This window comes from Stegostoma tigrinum, chromosome 20 (genome assembly GCF_030684315.1).
Source record: "Stegostoma tigrinum isolate sSteTig4 chromosome 20, sSteTig4.hap1, whole genome shotgun sequence".
Classification (NCBI taxonomy): domain Eukaryota; kingdom Metazoa; phylum Chordata; class Chondrichthyes; order Orectolobiformes; family Stegostomatidae; genus Stegostoma; species Stegostoma tigrinum.
Genome location: NC_081373.1, coordinates 16,326,252 through 16,350,153, shown reverse-complemented (window position 1 = coordinate 16,350,153; position 23,902 = coordinate 16,326,252). Strand labels below are relative to the sequence as shown.

The window sequence follows — 23,902 nt, the reverse complement described above, 5'->3', positions numbered from 1 at the left end:
TTAAATTACCACAAACTCTGAAATCAAGAATGTTTTTGACTATTTGCATCAACGTGTAGGGGTAGAAATGGAGGTTGTTGTGGAGAATGGAACTGCCTCTTGAGGATGGAGGTGTGGGGACCTACTGGCCACTGAAAATGTTAGTAAGGAAGTAGGTGATTGGATCGTTGAACACATTTTAACAATTCTTTTGACATGATTGTTGGTATTCTGTGTACAGTTATGGTGGCATGTGCTGCGGTCTTCCCACGAGGTCAGAAGTTCTGATACTGTTAAAGTGTAGGCGGCAGTTAGTTGTGATTCACAGATGTGTGAAATGCTGTTTGATCAACCTTCCTGCAAGATTGCCTCTTTGTTTTAGATACAACTGATGTCTTGTGCAGTCATATGTTTTAGAGAAAGTCGACAAATGGTAGCTTGTTAACCTTGCAATTCTCTCCTTTGCAAATTGAGAGGCCAGAATCCTGCTGGACTTGGGACTGTTGGGGAATGCTGCAGTCCTGCTATACTGATTTACACGGTGTGTTGTTTAGTTGGGATGAAGCATTTAATATTGTTAAGAATGGCTTGTTGTGAGAGTGCGTATTTTTCAGGCTGCGTTACTTGCTGTACTCTGAAATTCACTAAGTTTCTCCAGAGCTAGCTATAAAACTGAATCATTAGCAAATTTATAAGTTAAGTTGATTGTGTTTTTGTTTGAGTGTAACGTTTCAACACCAGTATTAATCCATGTGAAGTACGTACAGTAGATCTGGTTGATAATAAGTGGGAATAGTGATGGAACAGAAGTAGTTTGAATAAAATGCAACTTGCCATAACAAGATTTAATTTGTTTTCAGGATCATCTAGACAACCTGCAGAAAGGCAGTTGTGCTCTTATTTTTGTTAGGGAGGTGATGAAGTTAATCCTCAAGGAACTAATGTTGCTGGGCTTTCTATTGATCCAGAATAGGGTTTGTAAATATGGGAGATTCTATTCAGTTTGGTATCAACACTGTTAGAGCACACAAAATTAACTATGTGTCACTGTCAGTTCAGTATGAGGTCCCCCATGTTGTGATGCCCTCCATGGTTAATCAACTTGCCAGCAGTCCCTATTATGGATCAATGGAGTGAACTATTTGAGAACGAATGAGCTTGTACAACAACCCAGGAAGGGAAATGACAAATGAAATATGATGGAAAGGTATGTAGTACCATTCTAACAAGGGGCTTAGGGTGCTGGCAGCCAGGAGTGTTTGTATTTCAGAGGATAAGAGACACAGCAAGGCGCTTTGGCTCCCCTCATTTTTCTAGTGGTGTTCAGTAGAATGACTGCTGTTGTCTCACGTGCAGTATCTGACACAGACTTTAGTCATAGCGTTCTAATTTCAATCACTGTGCAAGAGTTGTTGACAATAAAGTTATCACATTCTGTAGTACACATCACTCATTTCCTGTTGCTGCTTTTATCTTTCATGATGTGCTGAGTCCTGAGGCTTTTTCTATGGTATTGAGTAGAATTGAGGTACCTATTTCTGAAACTGATGCAATTATGTAGCAGACAATAGTTGCCAGACTGAACTCCCTTCACTGCTGGTCTCTGTGGTCACGTGCCTTGAAGAATTACTGCATATTTTTTTAGTTAAACCATATTTTTGCCACAGGCATGCAGATTGGAGCAGTGTTTTCAAGAAATCCCCAGGAGCGTCATTATTCATAGAGCTTCCTTGTACAAAAACATTCAAAGATTGGTTTAGATTCTCGAGCTTTCTGCCTTTGGATTTGAAATGTAAATCTGCCAAAGATGCTGGTTGTTCATGTCTGCTAATCTGATGCCTGTAACTACTCTTCGATTCTGTTCTTGGAAACTGTTGCAAGCCAGACCATATTTGTCCATTGCTCTTTATTTCTCAATAAAGAAACTGATGCACCTGTACTCTGTGACGCAAACTGTTATGTCTAAAGGTGATGTTTACACTCTGGCCTGCCCCACCTAAACTTGTAAGCTTGTCTGTTCTGGCCTCTGGTTAAGACCCGGGCTATTTAAACTCAACCGAGTCAGTCTGTCTGAAAATAATTTAAGGAATTGTTAATAACTATGAAAGGTGAACTGGTTACACGAAGATGTTACTTAACCAGCAATATCAAAATGTATAATTCTCAGCTTGTGTGGACTGCTGAGTGTTTCCGTCCATGTTCAGATCTGAAATTGAAACATGGTAAGCAAAGAATTCAGTGTCCCATTTGATTGAAAGATTTAATACAACGCAGGAATGTTGAGACTTAGTAAATCCAACTTTCATTTACATCAGAAGACAAGGGACTGGTGGGATTGTCGCTAGGCTACTATAAATGAAGGGACCCAGGTAATGTTCTAAGGACTCCCAAATGTGATTTTTCCTAAGGCCATTAGAGAGCTGGATGCTGTGGTTATTCTTTCATTCCAGTTGAAGAAATGTGATAGCCTGTTGCACTGGTATTTTTAAGAAAAGCGTTCTGTTTTTAATCAAAAAACTGAAACATTGTACATAGTGATGTTTGTTTGTTTGTTTGTTGACATGCACTGTTAAACAGCAGCAGTTACGAATTTTGGCAGTTAATTTTCACTTGGATGCATTAAAGTTTATTAACTCTGAAAACGGCTGCAATGACTTCTTCCCGTTCGGAATGGTTCCTGTTTTGAAAGGGTCATTAGCTGCATTCTATATCAGATTGAGACTGGAATGCTGTCTGCCTTTGTCAATTACACTGCAGTCCTAATCGTTATTGTCCCTTGATCCATTCCACCAATACATGTCTGTTGATCAATGTTACATTGCTTATTGTGGGATCTTGCAGTGCAAAATCATCAATTTGTTTTTATTTTCCAAAGCCTTTATTATATTTTAACTTGAAATATTTTGGATTCTAGGACATCATAAAAAATGTTTAGGGAGCATAAGTGTTTGTCAGTCAGCTTTGTTGGTCTGTTTTCTGCCAGTTCTGTGGCCTCTCCTGTTTTTTGAATTCCAGTTACATGGATGGTGATGCGTACTGTGTACATTGCACTCCCTTGCTGACTGTGTGATAAGTACTGTGTGCGTGGAGTCCCTTGTTGATGCTGCGTCACTCATGCAGGAAGTTTGAAGGTGAAGCTATAGCACGAGACCACTTGCGTGTCAAATAGCAAAAGCAGCAAGTGATGGGGCTAAGCGACCCCTCAAGCAAAGGATCAGACCTAAATTCTGCAGTCCTGCCACATTCAGTTGTGAATGGTGGAAGACAAACAACTAGGAGTGCAGGTTCCAGAAATATCCCCATCTTCAATAATAGACCAAGCCCAGCACACCAGTGGATGAGTCATCTCGACCTGCTTCTGAGGTTCCCAGCATGGCACAAACAAGTCTTACGCCTCTTTGATTTACTCCATGTGATATCAATTAACAGCTGAAGGCTTTTGGATTCTGCAAAGGCTTTGAGAGACTTTGATTGGAGATGATAGTACCAGATTTAAGTAAGGGTTATAACAAAAGAATGAGGGCAGAGTTGGTTGGAGTGCACTGGGAAAGGAGGGTAGCAGCAAAGACAGTTCAGGAACAATGGCAAATGTTTCAGAAAGAAGTTTGTGACTTGCAACACAGCCTAGTGAGGAAAGAAGATTCTAGGAAGGGGAGATGTCAATTGTGGTTAATCAGGGAAATTCAGAATAGTTCAAACAGAAAGAATGAACGTGGCAAAAGTCAGTGGCAGACCAGCAAAAGATGATTAAATTTGACAAGTTAGATCCACATTTGGCTGGATAGTAGGACCCAGGGGTGCTAGTTGAGAATTATTTTTTCTGACTAGAAGGCCTGTGTCCATTGGGGTTCCATGGAGCTCAGTGTGAGGCCCTTGCTTTTGGTGTGTTATGTAAATGATTTAGATTTGAATGTAAGAGGATTCATCTTAACATCACAGATGATTTTTTAAAAATTGGTGGGCTAGTAAATAGTGAGGAAGATGATCTTAAACTACAAGAGGATATAGACTGGTTGATCAGATGGGCTGATCAGTGAAAATGGAATTCAATACAGATAAATGCCCTTGGGCAGGACAAACAAGGCAAGGGAATATGTGATGAATGGTAGGACCCTAGGAAGGACTAAGGATCAGAGGGACCTTTTGTGTGCGTGTACACCTTAAGGTATTAGGTCAAGTAAATAAAGTGGTTAAGAAAGCATATAGTAGTCTTGCCTTTGTTAGTCAAAATCAGAAATCACATGACATACAGTACAACGGGTTTATTTGAAACACAAGCTTTCGGATTGCCGATCCTTCTTCAGGTGAGGTCAGCTTTGAAAGCTTATGATTTCAAATAAATCTGTCGGACTAAAACCTGGTGTTGCGACTTCTGACTTTGCCCACTCCAGGCCAACACCGGCACCTCTACATCATTGCTTTATTAGTCAAGGCATTGAGAGTAGCGAGATTATGCTGGAACTGTTTAAACATTGGTTAGGCCATAGCTAGAGTATTGTGGGCAGTTCTGGAACTCACAGTATAGGAGGGATGTGATAGTACTGGAGAGGGTGCAGAAAAGACTTACCAGAATGTTGCCTGAGCTGGGAAATTTCTATTAGAAGAGAGATTGGACAGACTGGGTTGATTTTCTGTAGACTAGAGGCGATTGAGGGGGTCATGATTGAAATATACAAAATTGAGGTGTATAGATAGGGTAGGCAAGATGTTTTTCCCTTTGGAAAGATCAATGACTGGGACATAGATTTAAAGAAAGGGCAGAACATTTAGAGAAAATGTGAAGAAAATCCTGCCTGTAAAGGCGATAGAGGCATAAATCCTCAACGTCTAAGAACTATTTAGATTTGCACTTCTGATGCAAGGCGTACAAGGCTATGAGCCAGTTGATGGAAAATGGATTAGAATTGTTAAATGATTATTTTTGATTGGCATAGATACAAAAGACCTTTTGCTGTGCTAGAAGACCAAAAACCTAGTAGGAGGAGAATGTAAACTAACAAAAAAATTATAGAAATAGACGATAAGAAATTCTTAAAGTATATGATAAAGGACAGTAGGACCAAGGAAAATATAGGTCCTTTAAAGAATGAAGCTGTGGAATTAATAGAGGAGAACCAGAAAATGGCAGACAAGTTAACTTAAAACCTTGCTTCAGTCTTTGATGGAAAATATTAGTATCATTCCAAAAATACTAAATGATGAAGCGGGGTTGGGGGGTCGGGGGCGGGGGGGGGGAACGCAGAGAGAGAAAGAGGAGAATAAATAAATATAACAATTCATACTAGAGAAAGGACACTAGGAAACTGAAGGGGCTATAGCCTCATAAGTCCACTGGATCCGATGAGATGCATTCTAGGATATTAAAAGGATTAGCTACAGAGTTGTTGCATGCATTAGTAATAATCTTCCAAGAATCCTTAGATTCTAGAAAAACTCCAGACAGTTCAAAAGCTGACAATAGTGCATCCTTATTCCACAAGGAAGGAGACCCACAAAAGGGCCTTTAATGACTTTAGTTAGCTTAATGTTTATCATTGGGAAATGTTAGAGTTTGAGAATGGATGTACCATCAGACAATTTAGAAACCTGTAATATAATCAAGCTGTTTGGCCCCTTGAAGGGGAATTCATGTTTGACTAGTTTAATAGAGTTCTTGGATGTAGCAAGCAGATGAAAATGGGAACCAGTAGATGTAATTTTGGAATTTCAAAAGCAGATCTGATATGATACTACTGCTAAGGCTACTTCTTAAGATCAGAACCCATTATGTAGGGAGTATTGTATTAATGTTGATAAGGATTGGCTAACTAACAAATCAGGATGGGGGTGCAGTTTCAGGAAGGCAAGCTGTAACTAGCGTAGTGCCACAGGGATTAGTGTTGGGGCCACATTTATTACAGTATTAATCACTTGGAAGAGGAAGGTGAACATACAATAGCTAAGTTTGTGGATGGTAAAAAATAGATGGGTGGGCAAGTTGTGAGGATGACACACATTCTACAGAGAGATACAGTAGCTACAAGAACAGGTTAGAAGCTGGGAATTCGAAGGTGAGTAACCTAACTCCTGTTTTCCAAGTGCCTGTCTACCATCCGTAAGGAACAGGTGAGGAGTGTGACGGAATAATTAACCTGCTTGGTTGCTACCCCATTCGCCACCTTCAGTCTTCAGTCCCTTCACCAGCACTGCACTGATGTCTATCTATCTACGCGTGCACACGCGCACGCACACCACGTTCTGCATGATGTGCCAAGGCTCTTCTGAAAGCACCTTACCAACCCACAGTCTCGAATGGGAAAAACAAGGGCAGCAGATGTGTTAGTGTTCCAAAGTCTGCATCTGCAAGTTCCCCTTCAAATTGCACCGTTGTGGCCTGGAACAATCACAATCCTTTCAGTGTCGTTAGGTCCAGATCTTGAAATTCCATCAGTTATCTCCTCAGGTAGCTTGCCAGTCATTTAACTGAAGTTGCAAGCTTTTTGGAAAGGGAACCTTGTGGTTCACAATTCCAAAAGAGACTTTTTTTTGTGAAAAAGTCACTAATGCAGAATTGAAATCAAAATTCTGACATCGCTACCTCAGAATACGAGTTCCCAAAATGACTATATCACTGTGGTCTTGCTCCACCCTACCTGTGTAATCTCCTTGAACCCTGTAACCCTTTTGGACACCTATCCTCCTTTTTAATTCTACTTACTTGGGCATTCTGTATTCTAACTGCTCTAGCAAAAGCAGCTATACTTTGGCTCCAAGATCCTGAATCCCCACCCTACACCTTTTCACCTCAAGATAATAAAATGTGAGGCTGGATGAACACAGCAGGCCAAGCAGCATCTCAGGAGCACAAAAGCTGACGTTTCGGGCCTAGACCCTTCATCAGATGAAGGGTCTAGGCCCAAAACGTCAGCTTTTGTGCTCCTGAGATGCTGCTTGGCCTGCTGTGTTCATCCAGCCTCACATTTTATTATCTTGGAATTCTCCAGCATCTGCAGTTCCCATTATCTCTGATACCTTTTCACCTCAACCTTGCTTTCCTTTAAAGCAACTATTAAAACCCATTCCTTTGATTAAGCTTTTGGTCATCCAACCAATTATCTCCGCTCTGTGAAGTATCCTGATGCCTTGTGAAATTAAAGGCACGATTTATGTAAATTGTTGTTGAATACTATGGGATTCTCCTTAAAGATCATTCTCTTGTCTTGGCACAGTGTACAAATCTCCAGAATACGAGGCTTTGGGCTTTGATTTGACTGTTGAGCGCTTGGTCTCCATTGGGTATCCTCAGGAGCTATGCAACTTTGTCTATGATCCTGTTTTCCCTACCAGGTAGGAGTTTGAGTATACGAGGACACTGAGAGATGGGATTGTGGGCACTTAATGGCTGACATGAGGAGAAAAATCTGTGAAAGAGAATACTTCAATGGACAAAAGGGCAGTGTGATTATTTGAAATCTAGTGTTAACCAGTTGTTGAAAATGTTATCCATAATATCGCATTGTGTTGATGAGGATGAATTATTGCCCATCACTAGCTTAGCATGTTTAATGTGCAGCGTTTCTTAAGGATGTGAAGCATTCTGGGGATCTTTAACACATGAAAGCGAGCCTTGCAGATGATATCTCATTTGGGGTGAAGTTAGGTAATGTTATGGTGTTGGAATTGGGAATATTGATGGTAACATGCATAAGAGGTCAGAAGCTTATCTTGTGGTCAAATATGACACCAAAGTTACAAAAAGAATGGCTTAATCTCTCTGTTCCTAGCAAGGGGAATGGAGTTAGTGTCAGGGGAACAGATATAGAGGGAGATAAAAAGTAATGATTTCAATCGTTCCTGTACTTTAAATGGATCAATTTCTGATTATCTAGTACAGAGTGTCTGAGAAGCACTCTGATAATTTAAGAACAGTAGTGCCGAGCTAGAGCAGGATGTCATGAGCATGTAGAAATTGACACGCAGCTTCTGGATGATGCCACTGGGGCCAGAATGTAACTGAGCAATAGAAAATAACAAGAATAGAATGATTGGAGGCATCAGAGGTAAGGGTGCTGGAGTAAGAAGAGAAGACATTGCAGTTCTTTCTTTGCTTTTGGTTAGATGAAAAATGGAATCACTTTATCAGGTTTAATAAATCAGCTCCACAATTGAATATAGTGAGATTTGAACTCGCTTGCTAGATCAATCTGCTAGAACTGGTGTGACTGTGGGAGAAGAGATAGTGTTAAAAGGATAAGCATCTGATTTTGAAACAAAACCACTTCTGTATGATATGGCAGATTGGTGTAGACATTGGCATTCTAATCATTGTGAACATTCACTAATCTCCAATTTAATGGCATAAGGAATAAATTTACCAGATAAGAAAATGTTTAGTTTATTCTTGGGAGTCTGGTTGTATTAATGTGTGATGATAGTAATTCATAATTAATTTCTGAGAGTTTTGAAAGGATTTTTTTATCATGTTAATTTTGCAGGGGTCTGATTTTTGACACATTATATGGGAACTTACTGAAGGTGGATGCATATGGGAACATCCTGGTCTGCGCCCACGGATTCAATTTCATGAGGGGGTGCGTGCTGTGTTTAACTGTGAATGTGATCCAAGACAATGGTGTAATTTTTTTTCTTTTTGCGTGTTTATTAAATGACCTGTTTAAAAGTTAAGAATTGAATTTTACCTTTTCATGCACTGTTGTGAATGAGTTTACTCTATCCACTTCATTTATAGAATTAGCCCTGTATGTTGTGGTTCTTGCCTGATAGTTCAGTCTTAAAGGTCGGAGGCATTCCAGTCAAATGTCAGTGTGTATAGGCAGGGTATGTACTTTGACCACCATGCCCACTCTGGGCCGGTATTTATTTTATTCTTTCACAGGATATGGCCAAATGAGGCCAAAATGTGTTAACCTTCTCTGATTGAGAAGGTGGTGGTGAGGTGTTTCTCTGATCTGCTGTACTTCTTAGGGTAAAGGGGCACTCAGTGCTGTTAGGGAGTTCCAGGTTTTGATCCAGTGACAGGGAAGGAACAACAGTATGTTTCAAGTGGCTTGGAGGAGAAGTTATAGATATGGTCTCATGTATCTGTTGCCATTGTCCTTCCAGTGGAAGAAGTCACAGCTTTGGAAGGTGCTGCTAAAAGAGGCTTGTTGAGTCCCTTGCCCATCTTATAGATGGTATATGCTGCTGCTGGTGTGTGTGGTATTGGAGGAAGTGAATGTTTGTTTACATTTTTCCCTTTATTTATTAATGGGATGAGGGTGTTGCTGGCTGGGCAGCATTTATTGTCAATCCCTAATTGCCCAGAGGGTAGTTCAGAGTCAGCCACATTGCTGTGGGTCTAGACCCACATATAAGCCAGACCAGGTAAGGATGGCAGTTTCCTTCCCTAAAGGACATTAGTAAGCCAGATGCATTTTTCCAACAATCGCCAATGGTTTCACAGTCATCATTAGATTGTTAATTCCAGATGATTTGCCATTGATGATTGGGGCACTGATCAAAGAGTTGCCTTTATCCTATTCTTTATATATTCTTGCCTATATTCTTTAGAGTTTAGAGGAATGAGAGGTGGTTTTTATTGAAACATACAAGATTCTGAGGGGAATTGACAGGATATTTGCTGGAAAGATATTTCCTCTTTTGTGGGAGTCTAGTTTTAAAATTAGGGGTCTCCATTTAAAGATTGAGATGAGGATTAATTTTTTTCACTCAGAGGGTCATTAGTCTTTTGGAATTCTGTTCCACAGAGAGCAGTGGAAATTGGGTCATTGAAAATAGATAAGTAGATGGAATGGATGGATATGTGGCAGATGTGGTACAATGCAGAAAAGTGTGAGGTGATGCGTACTGGTAGGAAGAACATGGAAAAATAGCATAAAATAAAAGACGCAACTGTAATAGAGGTGTGGGAGCAGAGAATGCTGGATTTATACCTGCTTAAGCCATTCTCTAGAATTTAGAAAGTTAAGGGGTGATCTGATTGGTGTCTTCAAGGTATCAACAGGAAAAGACAGGGGAGGTAAAGAGAAATTATTTGCACTGGTTGGGAATTCTAGAACTAGGGTGCAAAGTCTGAGAATTAGGGCCCATACAATTCAGGAAAGATGTTAGGAAGCACTTCTATACACATGGGATGGTAGCTGTTTCAGACTCTCTCCCACAAATAGCAATGGCTGCAGGATCAGTTGTTAATTTTAAATCTGAGAAATTTTTATTAAGCAAAGGTATTAAGGGATATGAGCTAAAGCCAGGCATATGGCAAGTGTTTGCTTTAATGCAAGGAGTATCAGGAATAAAAGTGATGAACTTAGAGCATGGATCAGTACCTGGTGCTATGATGTTGTGGCCATAACCGAGACATGGGTTCCTCATGGGCTGGAATGGTTGCTGGATATTCCAGGGTTTAGAACATTTAAAAAGAATAGGGAGGGGGGAAAAAGAGGAGGGGGTGTAGCACTACTAATCAGAGAGGGTATCACAGCTACAGAAGCTTCCATTGTCGAGGAAGATCTGCCTACTGAGTCAGTATGGGTGGAAATTAGGAGCAGCAAGGGAGTAGTCACCTCGTTAGGGGTTTACTACAGGCCCCCCAATAGCAGCAGGGAGATTGTAGAAAGCATAGGTCGACAGATTTTGGAAAAGTGTGGACGCAGTAGGGTTGTTGTAATGGGTGACTTTAACTTTCCTAATATTGATTGGAAGCTCCTTCGAGCAGAAGATTTGAATGGAGCTGTTTTTGTAAGGTGTGTTCAGGAGGGTTTCCTAACGCAGTACGTTGACAGGCCGACGAGGGGAGAGGCCATTCTAGACTTGGTGCTCGGAAACGAGCCGGGGCAGGTATCAGATCTTGTGGTGGGAGAGCATTTTGGTGATAGTGACCATAACACTCTCTCATTCTACATAGCTATGGAGAAGGAGAGGATTAGGCAGAATGGGAGGATATTTAATTGGGGAAGAGGAAACTATGATGCGATTAGACACGAGTTAGGAAACATGGACTGGGAGCAGTTGTTCCATGGTAAGGGAACTATAGACATGTGGAGATTGTTTAAGGAACAGTTGTTGGGAGTGATGAGTAAATATGTCCCTCTGAGACAGGCAAGACGGGGTAAGATAAAGGAACCTTGGATGACGAGAGCGGTGGAGCTTCTAGTGAAAAGGAAGAAGGTAGCTTACATAAGGTGGAGGAAGCTAGGGTCAAGTTCAGCTAGAGAGGATTACATGCAGGCAAGGAAGGAGCTCAAAAATGGTCTGAGGAGAGCCAGGAGGGGGCACGAGAAAGGCTTGGCAGAAGGAATCCGGGAAAACACAAAGGCATTTTACACTTACGTGAGGAATAAGAGAATGGTCAAAGAAAGAGTAGGGCCGATCAGGGATAGCATAGGGAACTTGTGTGTGGAGCCTGAGGAGGTAGGGGAAGCCCTAAATGAGTTTTTTGCTTCTGTCTTTACGAAAGAAACGACCTGTGTAGTGAATGAAACCTTTGAAGAGCAGGTGTGCATGCTGGAATGGATAGAGATAGAGGAAGCTGATGTACTGAAAATTTTGTCAAACATTAAGATTGACAAGTCGCCAGGCCCGGATCTGATTTGTCCTCGGCTGCTTTGGGAAGCGAGAAATGCAATTGCTTCGCCACTTGCGAAGATCTTTGCATCCTCGCTCTCCACTGGAGTCGTACCTGAGGACTGGAGAGAGGCAAATGTAATTCCTCTCTTCAAGAAAGGAAATAGGGAAATCCCCGGCAATTATAGACCGGTAAGTCTCACGTCTGTCGTCTGCAAGGTGTTAGAAAGGATTCTGAGGGATAAGATTTATGACCATCTGGAAGAGCATGGCTTGATCAAATACAGTCAACACGGCTTTGTGAGGGGTAGGTCATGCCTTACAAACCTTATCGAGTTTTTTGAGGATGTGACTAGTAAGGTTGATGAGGGTCAAGCTGTGGATGTGGTGTATATGGACTTCAGTAAGGCATTTGATAAGGTTCCCCATGGAAGGCTCATTCAGAAGGTCAGGAGGAATGGGATACAGGGGAACTTAGCTGCTTGGATACAGAATTGGCTGGCCAACAGAAGACAGCGAGTGGTAGTAGAAGGAAAATATTCTGCCTGGAAGTCAGTGGTGAGTGGGGTTCCACAGGGCTCTGTCCTTGGGCCTCTACTGTTTGTAATTTTTATTAATGACTTGGACGAGGGAATTGAAGGATGGGTCAGCAAGTTTGCAGACGACACAAAGGTCGGAGGTGTCGTTGACAGTGTAGAGGGCTGTTGTAGGCTGCAGCGGGACATTGACAGGATGCAGAGATGGGCTGAGAGGTGGCAGATGGAGTTCAACCTGGATAAATGCGAGGTGATGCATTTTGGAAGGTCGAATTTGAAAGCTGAGTACAGGATTAAGGATAGGATTCTTGGCAGCGTGGAGGAACAGAGGGATCTTGGTGTGCAGATACATAGATCCCTTAAAATGGCCACCCAAGTGGACAGGGTTGTTAAGAAAGCATATGGTGTTTTGGCTTTCATTAACAGGGGGATTGAGTTTAAGAGTCGTGAGATCTTGTTGCAGCTCTATAAAACTTTGGTTAGACCGCACTTGGAATACTGCGTCCAGTTCTGGTCGCCCTATTATAGGAAAGATGTGGATGCTTTGGAGAGGGTTCAGAGGAGGTTTACCAGGATGCTGCCTGGACTGGAGGGCTTATCTTATGAAGAGAGGTTGACTGAGCTCGGTCTCTTTTCATTGGAGAAAAGGAGGAGGAGAGGGGACCTAATTGAGGTATACAAGATAATGAGAGGCATAGATAGAGTCGATAGCCAGAGACTATTTCCCAGGGCAGAAATGGCTAGCACGAGGGGTCATAGTTTTAAGCTGGTTGGTGGAAAGTATAGAGGGGATGTCAGAGGCAGGTTCTTTACGCAGAGAGTTGTGAGAGCATGGAATGCGTTGCCAGCAGCAGTTGTGGAAGCAAGGTCATTGGGGTCATTTAAGAGACTGCTGGACATGCATATGGTCACAGAAATTTGAGGGTGCATCCATGAGGATCAATGGTCGGCACAACATTGTGGGCTGAAGGGCCTGTTCTGTGCTGTACTGTTCTATGTTCTATGTTCTATGTTCTATATGGAATTAAACCATAGCTCAACCATGATCTCATTTGAATGGCCTACTCTTTGTTCCAGTTTAGGATGGCAGGATTGAGGGAAGGGTGAATCAGTTAATAAAGCATTCAGTGTTCTAAGCTTTATCAGTAGAGCCACAGAGTAAAAGAGCAAGAAGATTATGATGAACTTGGATAAGTCACTAGATTGGCCTCAGCTGAAGTGTTGTATCCAGATCTGGATGCCGAGTTTGGGGAAGATGTGAGGACATTGGCAAGAGTGTATAAAATGTTTACAAGAATGGTTCTGTGATGAGGAATTTTGAGTTATTTGAGTAGATTAGAGATACTGGGACTGTTTCCTTGAGAAGTAAAAGATCTGAGGAGGTCTGATTGAGGTATTAAAAATCATCAGAGGCCTAGATGGAATATGTAGGGACCAATAGTTCTCACCAATAAAAGGATAGAGAATGAAAGGGCACAGATTTTGAAATAATTATTAAAAGAAGCAAAAGTGATAGGAGAAACTTTCTAATGCAGTCAGTGGTTAGGGTCTGGAATGCACTGCCTGAACTCGTGGTACAGGCAGGTTCAATTGAGTCGTTCAAAAGGGAATTAAATGACAGTTTAAAAGGGAAGGATGTGCAGGGTTATGGGTAGAAGGCAGGAGAATGGCACCAGGTGAGATGTTCACGTAAAAGCAATATACTGCAAATCTAAAATAATATCAAAATGCTGGAGAAGCTCTGCAAGTCTGGCAGCATTTGTGGAGAAAGAAACAGTTAATGTTTGAGTCCATTATGATTTTTCAGAGCGGAGATGTTTATATGGAGAGCTGATGTTAGATATGATGGGTCAAATAACTTTTTGCCCTGTAACATTTCTGTGAGTTGGTGATATTTGAGGCTGAGTTGGACAGATTTTCGATTGACAAGGGAGTTGAGGATCATGGGGGGTAAGACAGAAAAATGGAGTTAAAGCCATAATCCTAGTGATTGCCAGAATTGGCTCAGTGTGCTTGGTGGTCCACTCCGTTGCTTGTTTCTCATGATATTGTGAGGAAGATTGCAGGTTGATCAGCTGAGAGACTTTAGTAAAGCATCCTGGCTGCTACCACCCCAGCTGATTTTTGTCTTTCTGTATACAGATCAATTCTTAATGACAGCACTCTTTCACTGCTGTGTATCAGTGTAGTTGTGGGAATTTCTTAAATTGCAAGTCAAATTTCTGATCCCTTAACTGGAAATGGTGCAGCATCAATAGCTGGATATTGAGAGTGGCTGGCTGGGGCTGTTTCACAACTTGTTTCCACTTGCCTATTTTGTGTGAAATGTGCTGAGTCATGTGTCTCAAGCTATATATAGCCCAGTGTCTTTCTGAAGGCAGGAGATGCCTACGATCCTCTATGGACAATGGCAAATTACTTCCTTGCTATGGTACTTCCTGGGTGAACCTTTTGAGATACTGGGCACAGAGCCAGGAGCATAATTGAGAGTACTTATAGATAAAGCATACTTTTCCTGTGCGGATGGAACACCTGTCATTTGGTGCTAACAGATAACTGTTACGTGACATGCATGTGTTTTGTGCAGCCCAGACATAAGGGAGCAATATCCAAACAAGTTTATTCAGCGAGATGATACTGAACGCTTTTACATCCTCAACACTCTCTTCAATTTGCCAGGTAAGTTCCTTATGTTTGATGTATGGGCAGGGACAGGTCTTGAGGTGCAAAGAGACCCAGAGCGGGTAATGTAGCCTTTGCCACTTGCCACCAAGGGGAGGCTAAGAAAATTTGAGGTCATTTTCATGTGATAGCGATTGGAATCATGGAACACAGTTCCCCCATATGCAGCAAAATATTGTAGTCCCTTAAAAAGTGAAATTAGTCTCATTTGAGGTCACTACCAATCTGCAAACTTTAAAAAAAAAGTGGAATCCTAGCTCTCTCACTCTTAAATCTTAGGAAAAGTCAGGATCCTGTTGGCTATACTCTTGGTTCGTGTCTCAGGGTAAATACTGCAAAAATGGTATGGCTGCTGTTCCACCATTCACAGGCCAGGCTAATCAGCAAGACACAGAGTCCCATGTTTGGACAAATGATTAGGTACCTGCTGTATCATTCCCAATTTGGGTTTTTTCCCCCTTTGGCACACTTTTACTTGAACTAGGACGCTTCAATTACTGACATTCTGACTGGCTGTTTTTGAAGCATGTAGTAAAACTGAATTCTTCAGTGATTTAATGGATAATGCCATGTCTTCTGTTATCTGGCATGGTGCTTTGACAAGCCGCTGATCTAGTCTCCTTTCTTGGCATTCTGTTCCATGGTGACTTGTATTTTGAAAACCATCCCCTGAGTTGTCATCTAGTCACTACTCACTACAGTATTTCCTGCACTTGTGTTCCTTGGTAATCGTTGTTACTGTTGTTTTAGGTGCAAAGGGTGTCTGAATCTGAGTTTGTTTCTCATTGGGGTTCCTGTTATCTTTCCCTCTGCAGAGACCTATCTGTTTGCTTGTCTGGTTGATTTTTTTACGAATTGCCCCCGATACACAAGGTAAGCATTGGTCTGCTTGGAGACGAGCTCACACCCACTGGATGCAGGGCTGCATCCATCTGGGCTTCCCTTTGGGCTCTCAATGGGTTTGTTGGAGCCTCTTACATTATCTCAGCTATGAAACTTTCACGCAGACAAGATTTTTTCATACAAGTAAAAGTAAGAGTAACTCCTTGGTGTAATTGCATTGGGCACTCTGTGACAGACAAGTCTGTATAACAAAGCATGTATATTCCACCTTTATCATGGGCTCTTACCCACCCATTCAGTCTCCCTCACAGTTGATGTACACACCTGTTCCTCAAAGGTAAGTGAGCAAAGTAGCAGAATGTTAGTCTTAGTCATACAGCATGGAAACAGACCCTTCGGTCCAACTGGCCCATGCCACCCATGTTCCCAAACTAACTAGTTCCACTTGCCTGTGCTTGACCCACTGCCCTCCAAACCTTCCTATTTATGAACTTATCAAAATGTTGGAACTGTACCTGCATTCACCACTTTCTCTGGCAGTTCATTCCACACATGAACCACTTTTCTTTTTTAAACAAAAGAAAAAAAAATTGCCCCTCATGCCTTTTTTAAGTCTTTCTCCTCTTATTTTAGAAATATGCCCTCTAGTTTTGAACTCCCCTACCCTGGGGAAAAGACCCTTGTCATTCACCTTATCTATGTCCCTTATGAATTTATAAACCTCAATAAGGTCACTCCTCAATCTCCTACACTCCTGCGAAAAACATCCAATCTTTCCAGTTTAGTTTTACAGCTCAAACCTTCCATTCCCCACAAGGGGGAGGTGATGGCCTAGTGGTGTTATCGCTGGAGTGTTAATCTGGGGACCCAGGTTCAAAACCTGGGTCAAACTGTGGCAAATGGTGGAAATTAAATTCAATAAATATCTGGAATTAAGAATCCAAAGTTAACTGTGATTCCATTGCCAATTGTCAGGAAAAACCCCTCTGGTTCACTAATGTCCTTTAGGGAAGGAAACTACCACCCTTACTTGGTTTGGCCTACATGTGACTCTAGATCTGCAGCAATGTGGTTGCCTATTAACAGCCTTCTGAGCAATGAATGATGGGCAGTAAATGCTGCCTGGCCAGCGATGCCCTCATCCCGTGAATGAATAAAGGGATGAACCAAAGGAACATCCTGGTAAATCTCTTCTGAATCCTCTCCAATTTAGTAACATCCTTCCTATAACAGAGCAACCAGAACTACACACAGCACACCAGAAGAGACCTCACCAACATCCTGTACAACTGCAACAGACATCCCAACTTCTGTACTCAAAAGTCTGAACAATGAAGGCAAGCATGCTAAATGCTACCTTAACTATGCTGTCTAAATGTGACACAAGTTTCAGATTTATGTACCTGAACCCTGAGATCTTTATGTTCTACAACATTACTCAGGGTTACCATAACAGGCTACCCTACCATTAATCGTATAAATCCTGTGATGAACCAAAATGAACCCAAATTTAACTCCGTCTGCCAGTCTCGGCCAATTGACCCAACTGATCAATACATCTTTGTAATTTTAGATAACATTGTTCACTATCCACTATACCACCAATTTTGGTGTCATCCACAAACTTTGTAACCATGCCTGCTTTATTCTCATCCAGGTCCTTTTTATGTCAAAGACAAACAAAAGTGGACCCAGTACCGATTCCTGTGGAGCACTGTTGGTTGCAGGTCTCCTGTATGAAAAACAATCCGCCACCCGCTGTATTCAATTACTAATTAGTATATGATGCGAAACCCTGTCAGAACCTTTACTAAAGATCAAGGCTTTGCCCTCATCAATTTTTATGGTTACTTCATTTAAAAACTCAACTGAGTTTGTGAGATGTGATTTCCCTTGCACAAAACCATACTGACTTTCCCGAATTAATCCTTGCATGTAAATCCTATCTTTCAGAATCACCTCGAACAACTTGCCCGCTACTGATGCCAGACTGTCAGGTCTGTAGTTTCCTGCCATCTACTTACAGCCTTTCTTAAACAACAGCACAACATTAGCCACCATTAAAGTCCTCTGGTACTTCTCATCCATTCACAGTTTGTCCCTGGCCTACTGACAGTTTGAGCACGACAGGAGCGTTGGAATCTGTTGGATATTTTCTGATCTTTGCCCAGACCTGAGCTTGTTACCCCCATTCTCAGTTAGATATTGATTCAGCTTATCTTGAAGTTGTGACAGTGGTGATTTCTATTGTGCCTAATTCTTCATACTCTCTTTTGACAGTGAAAACTGTGCTCGAAGGTACAGCTGTTCTCATTTTTGCAAAGCCCACTTTTGTATGTCCTTCAATCTTGCAGCTGCTTGTAGCTACTCCTTCTGTTAGGTATCTGCTGTCATGGTATGCCACACTTGTTCTATCTTGTACCATCCTCTCATCATCCGTTGTAGCTTGTCTGCAACCACTCTGACACCCATCGTCCAACCATGCCTAAGTTGAACCCTCTTTCTGTTGCCCTTTCTCTTTTAGAAGAGATCGCTGATCAGAAGACAAATACAGTTATTTTATTTTCTAGACATCACTTATCAGAATTCTTTCGTGTTCTCACAATTTCAAGAATTTGGAATTTTTATGGAATCCACCTTTCATTCACAGTTCATAAGCCTTTACTTTCAATGGATTTTTTTCGTGTTCAAGTTTCTTACACATACAGGAGAATGAACAGAATGTAGCTTCTTATGAGTTCTTGTTACAAGTTTGAGTTTTCTCGTTGTTGACATATAAGTCATCTTAAAATTAATTTTGGCTGTTTCTGGCTATAACTTCTGCGTCACATCTGCCATTATCTGCTATCATTTGACCTAAATAGGCAAACTTAATCTACATGATCTAGTGTGATGCTGTCCACTTCAATCTTCACTGTAGTTTGTTCTAATTTCTTCCTTCTAACTACCATTGCTTCTGTATTTTTGCTGTTTGTTCTCAATCACCATTCTAAACTTCAAGGTTTTTTTCGATCTACAGTATTTTGTGTGGCCTCTTTTGATTTTGTAAATAGTGATACTGGTGAACTAAAGGTTTTTCTATTGCTTCCAAGTTTTACCTGTGGAACTACATCTGATTCTCTGAATATTAGCACTGTGCACAAATTGAATAATGTTGGCAACAGCACATGACCATGTCTGACTTTTCACTTGAAACGTGCCTGGTTATCCCCTTCCACTGTGATGCTTGCTATTTGGTCCTGGTATTGGTTCTGAATAGCACTCCCATCTTTGCTGTCAATGTCACAGTTCAGTAACATTGAACATATAGTGATTAACAGCATCAAACTCTTTTTCATTCTACAGAGTTTATATAAATGTTCTTGTTTACTTCTAGAAATTTATGAAAGATTCTTCTTGAGTTAAATATCCTCTGTCTTGTTTCTACTCCAGATCTAAATATGATGTGGAGGTGCCGGTATTGGACTAGGGTGAACACAGCACCAGCTATAATCCAACAGGTTTATTTGAAATCTGAAGCTTTGGAGCTCCAAAATCTTGTAATTTCAAATAAGTCTGTTGGACTATAACCTGGTGTCATGTGATGTCTGATCAGATCTAAATATACACCCTAAATTCCAGATGAACCTTGCCACTTTTCTTTAGCTCTCCAGTGACTTCTTGAAAGAAATGGGGAATAGCAGCAGGAGGAAACCACTCAACCCCTTGAGTCTGCTCCACTATTCAATTAGATCCTGGGTAATCTTGTGTCTCCACACTCTCTTTGAGTTATCTCTGCATTCCTTGATATTTTTAATATTTAAAAGTGCATCAACCTCTGTCTTGAGCATACTCAGCGGTTGAGCTTCCATAGCCCTCTGGGTTACAGAATTACAAAGATTCATCAGCTCTTGAGTGAAGAAATTCTTCATCTTGTCTGTGGATTTCTGAAATGTTCCCAATCCCAGGCTTACAATTCTTTTTTGGCAACTCTGAGCCTCTTCCTTTGATCGATACAATTCTCAACCTCTCTTGTTAACCATGGTTGGAACAATGAGTGTATATTTATTGTATTATTCTTTAATTACTAAATGTTGCCTGTCTGCTGTTGAACACATTTCAATATAGTGAACACACTTAAATATAATCTCGCTACCTCCCACAACCAACTTGTCCTTTTGTAATTTGTGGTTTTCTTTGGATTTAAGACCCTAGATTCATAGTGAAATCCATCACTGTCAAACCTCGTGTAAAGGGTAGAGGGTTTAAATTTGTGCACCATTCCATACCTCTTCAGCCTTCCTCCTTCACAGCTGCCACCAAGAGAGAGCCAGTATAGACAGAGAGTTGGAATATTACGGATGACTTGCAGGAGCACACAAATTGTCTGTGAAGAACAATTGCTCTGAAAGGTGTGAGTTATAGGTTGGACTGCTAATCAGAAGCTTTGCTTGATTAGGTTCTGAGATATTTCTGATATCTTTAAATCCGATATTATTAGCTCCTAACCTGTATCTGTATCTCTTCCTTTTGTCTTTTCCCCCACCCTTTCTCCTTTTTTTCTTTCTCCTTTCTGTCTTCCCCTCGTCCTCTCGATGGAGTCCATGATAAAGCAGATTGTACAAGGCTTAGCAATGAATCTGCTTGCTGGATCAGATGTCTTTTTCTCCCCTTTCATTGCCTTTGACTGTTTTCATTATGGTGTCAGATGAGAGCTCACCTGATCTGATGCTCTTTATATACAGCTGTGAAACAGGATTTAAAGATGGTGATCTCTTCATGTCCTACAAGAGTATGTTCCAGGATGTGCGGGAAGCTGTCGACTGGGTTCATTACAAGGTAATTAGTCTGGTTTAAAAATGGACACCTGGATTTTATTTTGTATCCAGTGAGTATGATGTTGATTTGCAAGCCAGAAATCATGAACTCCAACCTGAGTGAGATGTATAAATGACCTTGATTTAAATAACATAATGCTGCCATCAAGTGGTAGAAAAGGAGAACTGCAGCATTTAAAAACTTCTAGGAGTTGTAATGGACCTTGCCTCAGTCATCATTTATACCCACTTTGTTTAACTGCAGCCAGCCACCTGATCTAATAATGAAGGGTTTTGAAAATCATAGTAAATCAGTCTACATGTTTGGTATACTTGCTTCACATGTGAATGAGTGTCTCACCTGAGAGATTACTTTACGCGTAGTCTGACTCTCATTTTTCTTAGGGATCTTTGAAAGAGAAGACTTTGGAAAACTTAGCAACATATGTTGTTAAAGAGGTAAGTTGGTATGCATATCTGTTTCTGTATTCATCTTTGGAGGTGCACCATTTGTGGGCTGCCTTGGACTGGGTGAGGTGTGGAGGTTGCTGCCGGGAAGCCGGTGGGGTGTGGAAGGGAGATCTGGTGCTGGTTCCAGTCGTGGCTGAAACCAAGTGATGTGAAAGGACTGGATGGTGGCATTTCTATCAGACGAAACAAATTGTTTAACACAGTTTTGTTTCGGTTTATCTTTCAGCCTAAACTCGCACTGCTGCTGAGCCGAATGAATGAAGTTGGCAAAGTATTTTTGGTGACGAACAGTGATTACACCTATACCAATGTGAGTATCTATTGTCAGCGACACAGCGTGTTTGGAGGTTGTCATTACCAGATAGCACAAAGTACACTGGATGCACTAACATGTGAGCTGGATTTCAGACAAGCCCATTCACTACCAGTAGCCCCCTCCTGGGTAAGGAAGGGCAGCTATTTAAAAACTGTTTAATTGCACATCAACAAGTGGAGCTAAACGTCCAAGTGAGGCAGTACTTGAGCATGGATGATTCCTAGGCATCTTTCAGAATTAGATTGTCCAGACAGGATTATTGACCTCTTTTGATCTGTGCACATTCTTGAAAGGCTTTTCAAAATAAAAACCACCTTTTTCTATGTATACCCAGCATTGTCTTTTCCAGTCAAGGTGTAGGCTGGCTCCTGCATGAATCCATCTTGCATCTTTGTTTTGCGGCTGGTACTACCAAATCTGCTTGATGAATTCTAGAATCCGTGGTACTGAGCAGAGATACAAACTAAAGTCTTCTAACAAACTGAGATAACAAGGTGTAGAGCTGGATGAACACAGCAGACCAGCAGCATCAGAGGAGCAGGAAAGCTGACGTTTCGGGCCTAGACCCTCCTTGAGAATCTTCAGATTCTCTAGCATCTGCAGTTCCTACTATCTCTTTTAACAAACTGATCAGTTGTTTCCCTCCATGTCTGTAGGCAACAAGCTTTATTCTTTGTGAAGACATAACTGAGAAGAATGTGCCAATAATCTTGCCCCACTGTTCCATAGGCTGACATAAGCTGTATAAAATCCCAATGAGACCAAGAAGATGAGCAGTTATCTAACTAATTGCTGTTCAAGACAAAAGCAATTCATAGCAGTTTCATAATTAGCAAAAACTAATTCTATTTTATTGTACCTACATACGCATTCATTATTAAGACAGACAGTTTGACATATTATGGGTGTGAAAGAATACAGACAGGGTGAAAAACATTCTGGAGACCAAATGTCCAAATCACAAGAGTGTGTTAAATTGTGTTTCAAGGTTCCTCTTGATTTTTTTTTCTTTGCAGTCGTCATTCTTCACTTCAGTTGTTGATCCAATAGACCTGAGTCTTTTCATGTAAGAATATTTATTTTAAGCCTTGTTTTTCTATTTTTATTGCCCCGTATGAAGGGAGAGATGGATGCTTTCATTTTGCAGTCTTTGGACGTTTTTGCTGCATTTGCATCTACAGCTTTGGTTGAGCTGTTGTCTGTTATAATCAGAGGGCTGCCATCGGGCAGAATTTCCTTGACACAAACTATTGGTGCCTTTTGGAGAGGGATTTTAAAGAGGAATCTGAATCTAGTATTCCAGTGTACAAATGGATCTTTCTTCAGAGCTCCTTAAGCGTGCTTGTGGGAGAGGCCAGAGACTGCTCCGAATCTGGCCTTCACATGGTGACCCAGTATCCCTCTTAATAACAGCTCAACTTGGAGGTCAGTGACATTCTACCTTTCCCAATAGAGTACAGGGTATTTATTATACACAGTACATTATAATGTTTGCATGCAACATTGACACCAGTGCTTGTCGCATTCCCTCTGACCTACACATCCAATCATGTGAATACATGATCAATGATGGACAACTTCGTGGTCCACCTTGGGTCCTCCTATCTTCTCATGATGTTTGCCAGATCCCCCTAACATCTGTCCTTGGGCTGTTATGATTATTGACCACATTCCAACACCTATTGTTACATTCCTTCCTGGATATTTTCCATCTGCATCATATTTTCTTATTATTAATGACTTTGAATTTGGTCATGCAATTCATATTCCTTGCTAATCTTAGTACAAAAGACTAAAAAGAGGATGTTAATTTCTATCAATTGTTTTATTTGTAATATCAGCTCTAATATAAAGTTATTAATACAGTTTTAAGAGCAGCTTCCATCTTATCTGACATGTGAAGCAACAGTTGTTTATTCTCTCAGGTCATAGTGACTCTGTTTCAGTATTGTTTTTGTTCCCCTGGTTACGTTATTTAACCTCAAGAGTACTGAGATACATCTTGTTATAGCACTTCGTTGTTCTCATCTTCTGGGAGAAAATTTTTCAAGGGTGTCTCTGATGGCAGTTAGCCTTGGATGCAGAAATTTAATTCTCCAATATCTAATTTAAACTGTTATTATTGTACAAATATACATCTACTCTAATATGTAATTATAATTTAAAAGGCTTCATATCGGGTAGGTCAAACTTTCCTTTTCTGTTTTATATACAAATCTGAAATTTCAAATTGGATAGTTTTCACCTGAGCTGCCTTATCTGTTTTATTCTAGTCCCATCTTACTAAGATTCAGAGGCATGTTGTCTGAATGAGAAGACCATGATTTGAGCTAGATAAAATACTGCCTCAGCTAAAACTTCCTTTAATTGTTTGTGTTATTTCAAAAGAAAACCCTTAATAGCCATTTTGTCATATTCAGCCACGGGCAACTATAATGGTGATACTCGGCCTCAAATTCTCTTCCTCATTGGTTTCAAAATTGACATTGTCTGACTCAGCTAAAAATGTGCAACACTTGATTTCCAAATTGCAGAGCTTTCATGATATTTCACTTGTAGCAGTCTAACTTCCATTTCAGTTTATTGTCCCAAAAAGGAAACAAATTGTCTGTTACATCATTTGTACACCCTACCCTCAGTTGCTAGACACTCTTGCCTCCAATAGGAAGTTTAGATAATTTGTTAACGTTTGAACAAATGCTTATTCTTTTGACAGT

The 23,902-nt window shown here is 40.9% G+C and overlaps 1 protein-coding gene across 4 annotated transcripts in view; it reads left to right on the top strand.

Moving 5' to 3' along the window:
• The window catches only part of nt5c2a (5'-nucleotidase, cytosolic IIa), an 83,716-nt gene that overhangs the window by 37,730 nt on the left and 22,084 nt on the right, over positions 1–23,902 (top strand). For all 4 annotated transcript variants that reach the window (XM_048550793.2, XM_048550795.2, XM_048550792.2 and 1 more), the window contains 7 exons: positions 7,188–7,305; positions 8,454–8,549; positions 14,665–14,756; positions 15,575–15,632; positions 20,327–20,420; positions 20,804–20,857; positions 21,096–21,179. In XM_048550793.2, coding sequence (XP_048406750.2) covers positions 7,188–7,305; positions 8,454–8,549; positions 14,665–14,756; positions 15,575–15,632; positions 20,327–20,420; positions 20,804–20,857; positions 21,096–21,179 — 596 coding nt within the window. The remainder of the gene's footprint in view (positions 1–7,187; positions 7,306–8,453; positions 8,550–14,664; positions 14,757–15,574; positions 15,633–20,326; positions 20,421–20,803; positions 20,858–21,095; positions 21,180–23,902) is intronic.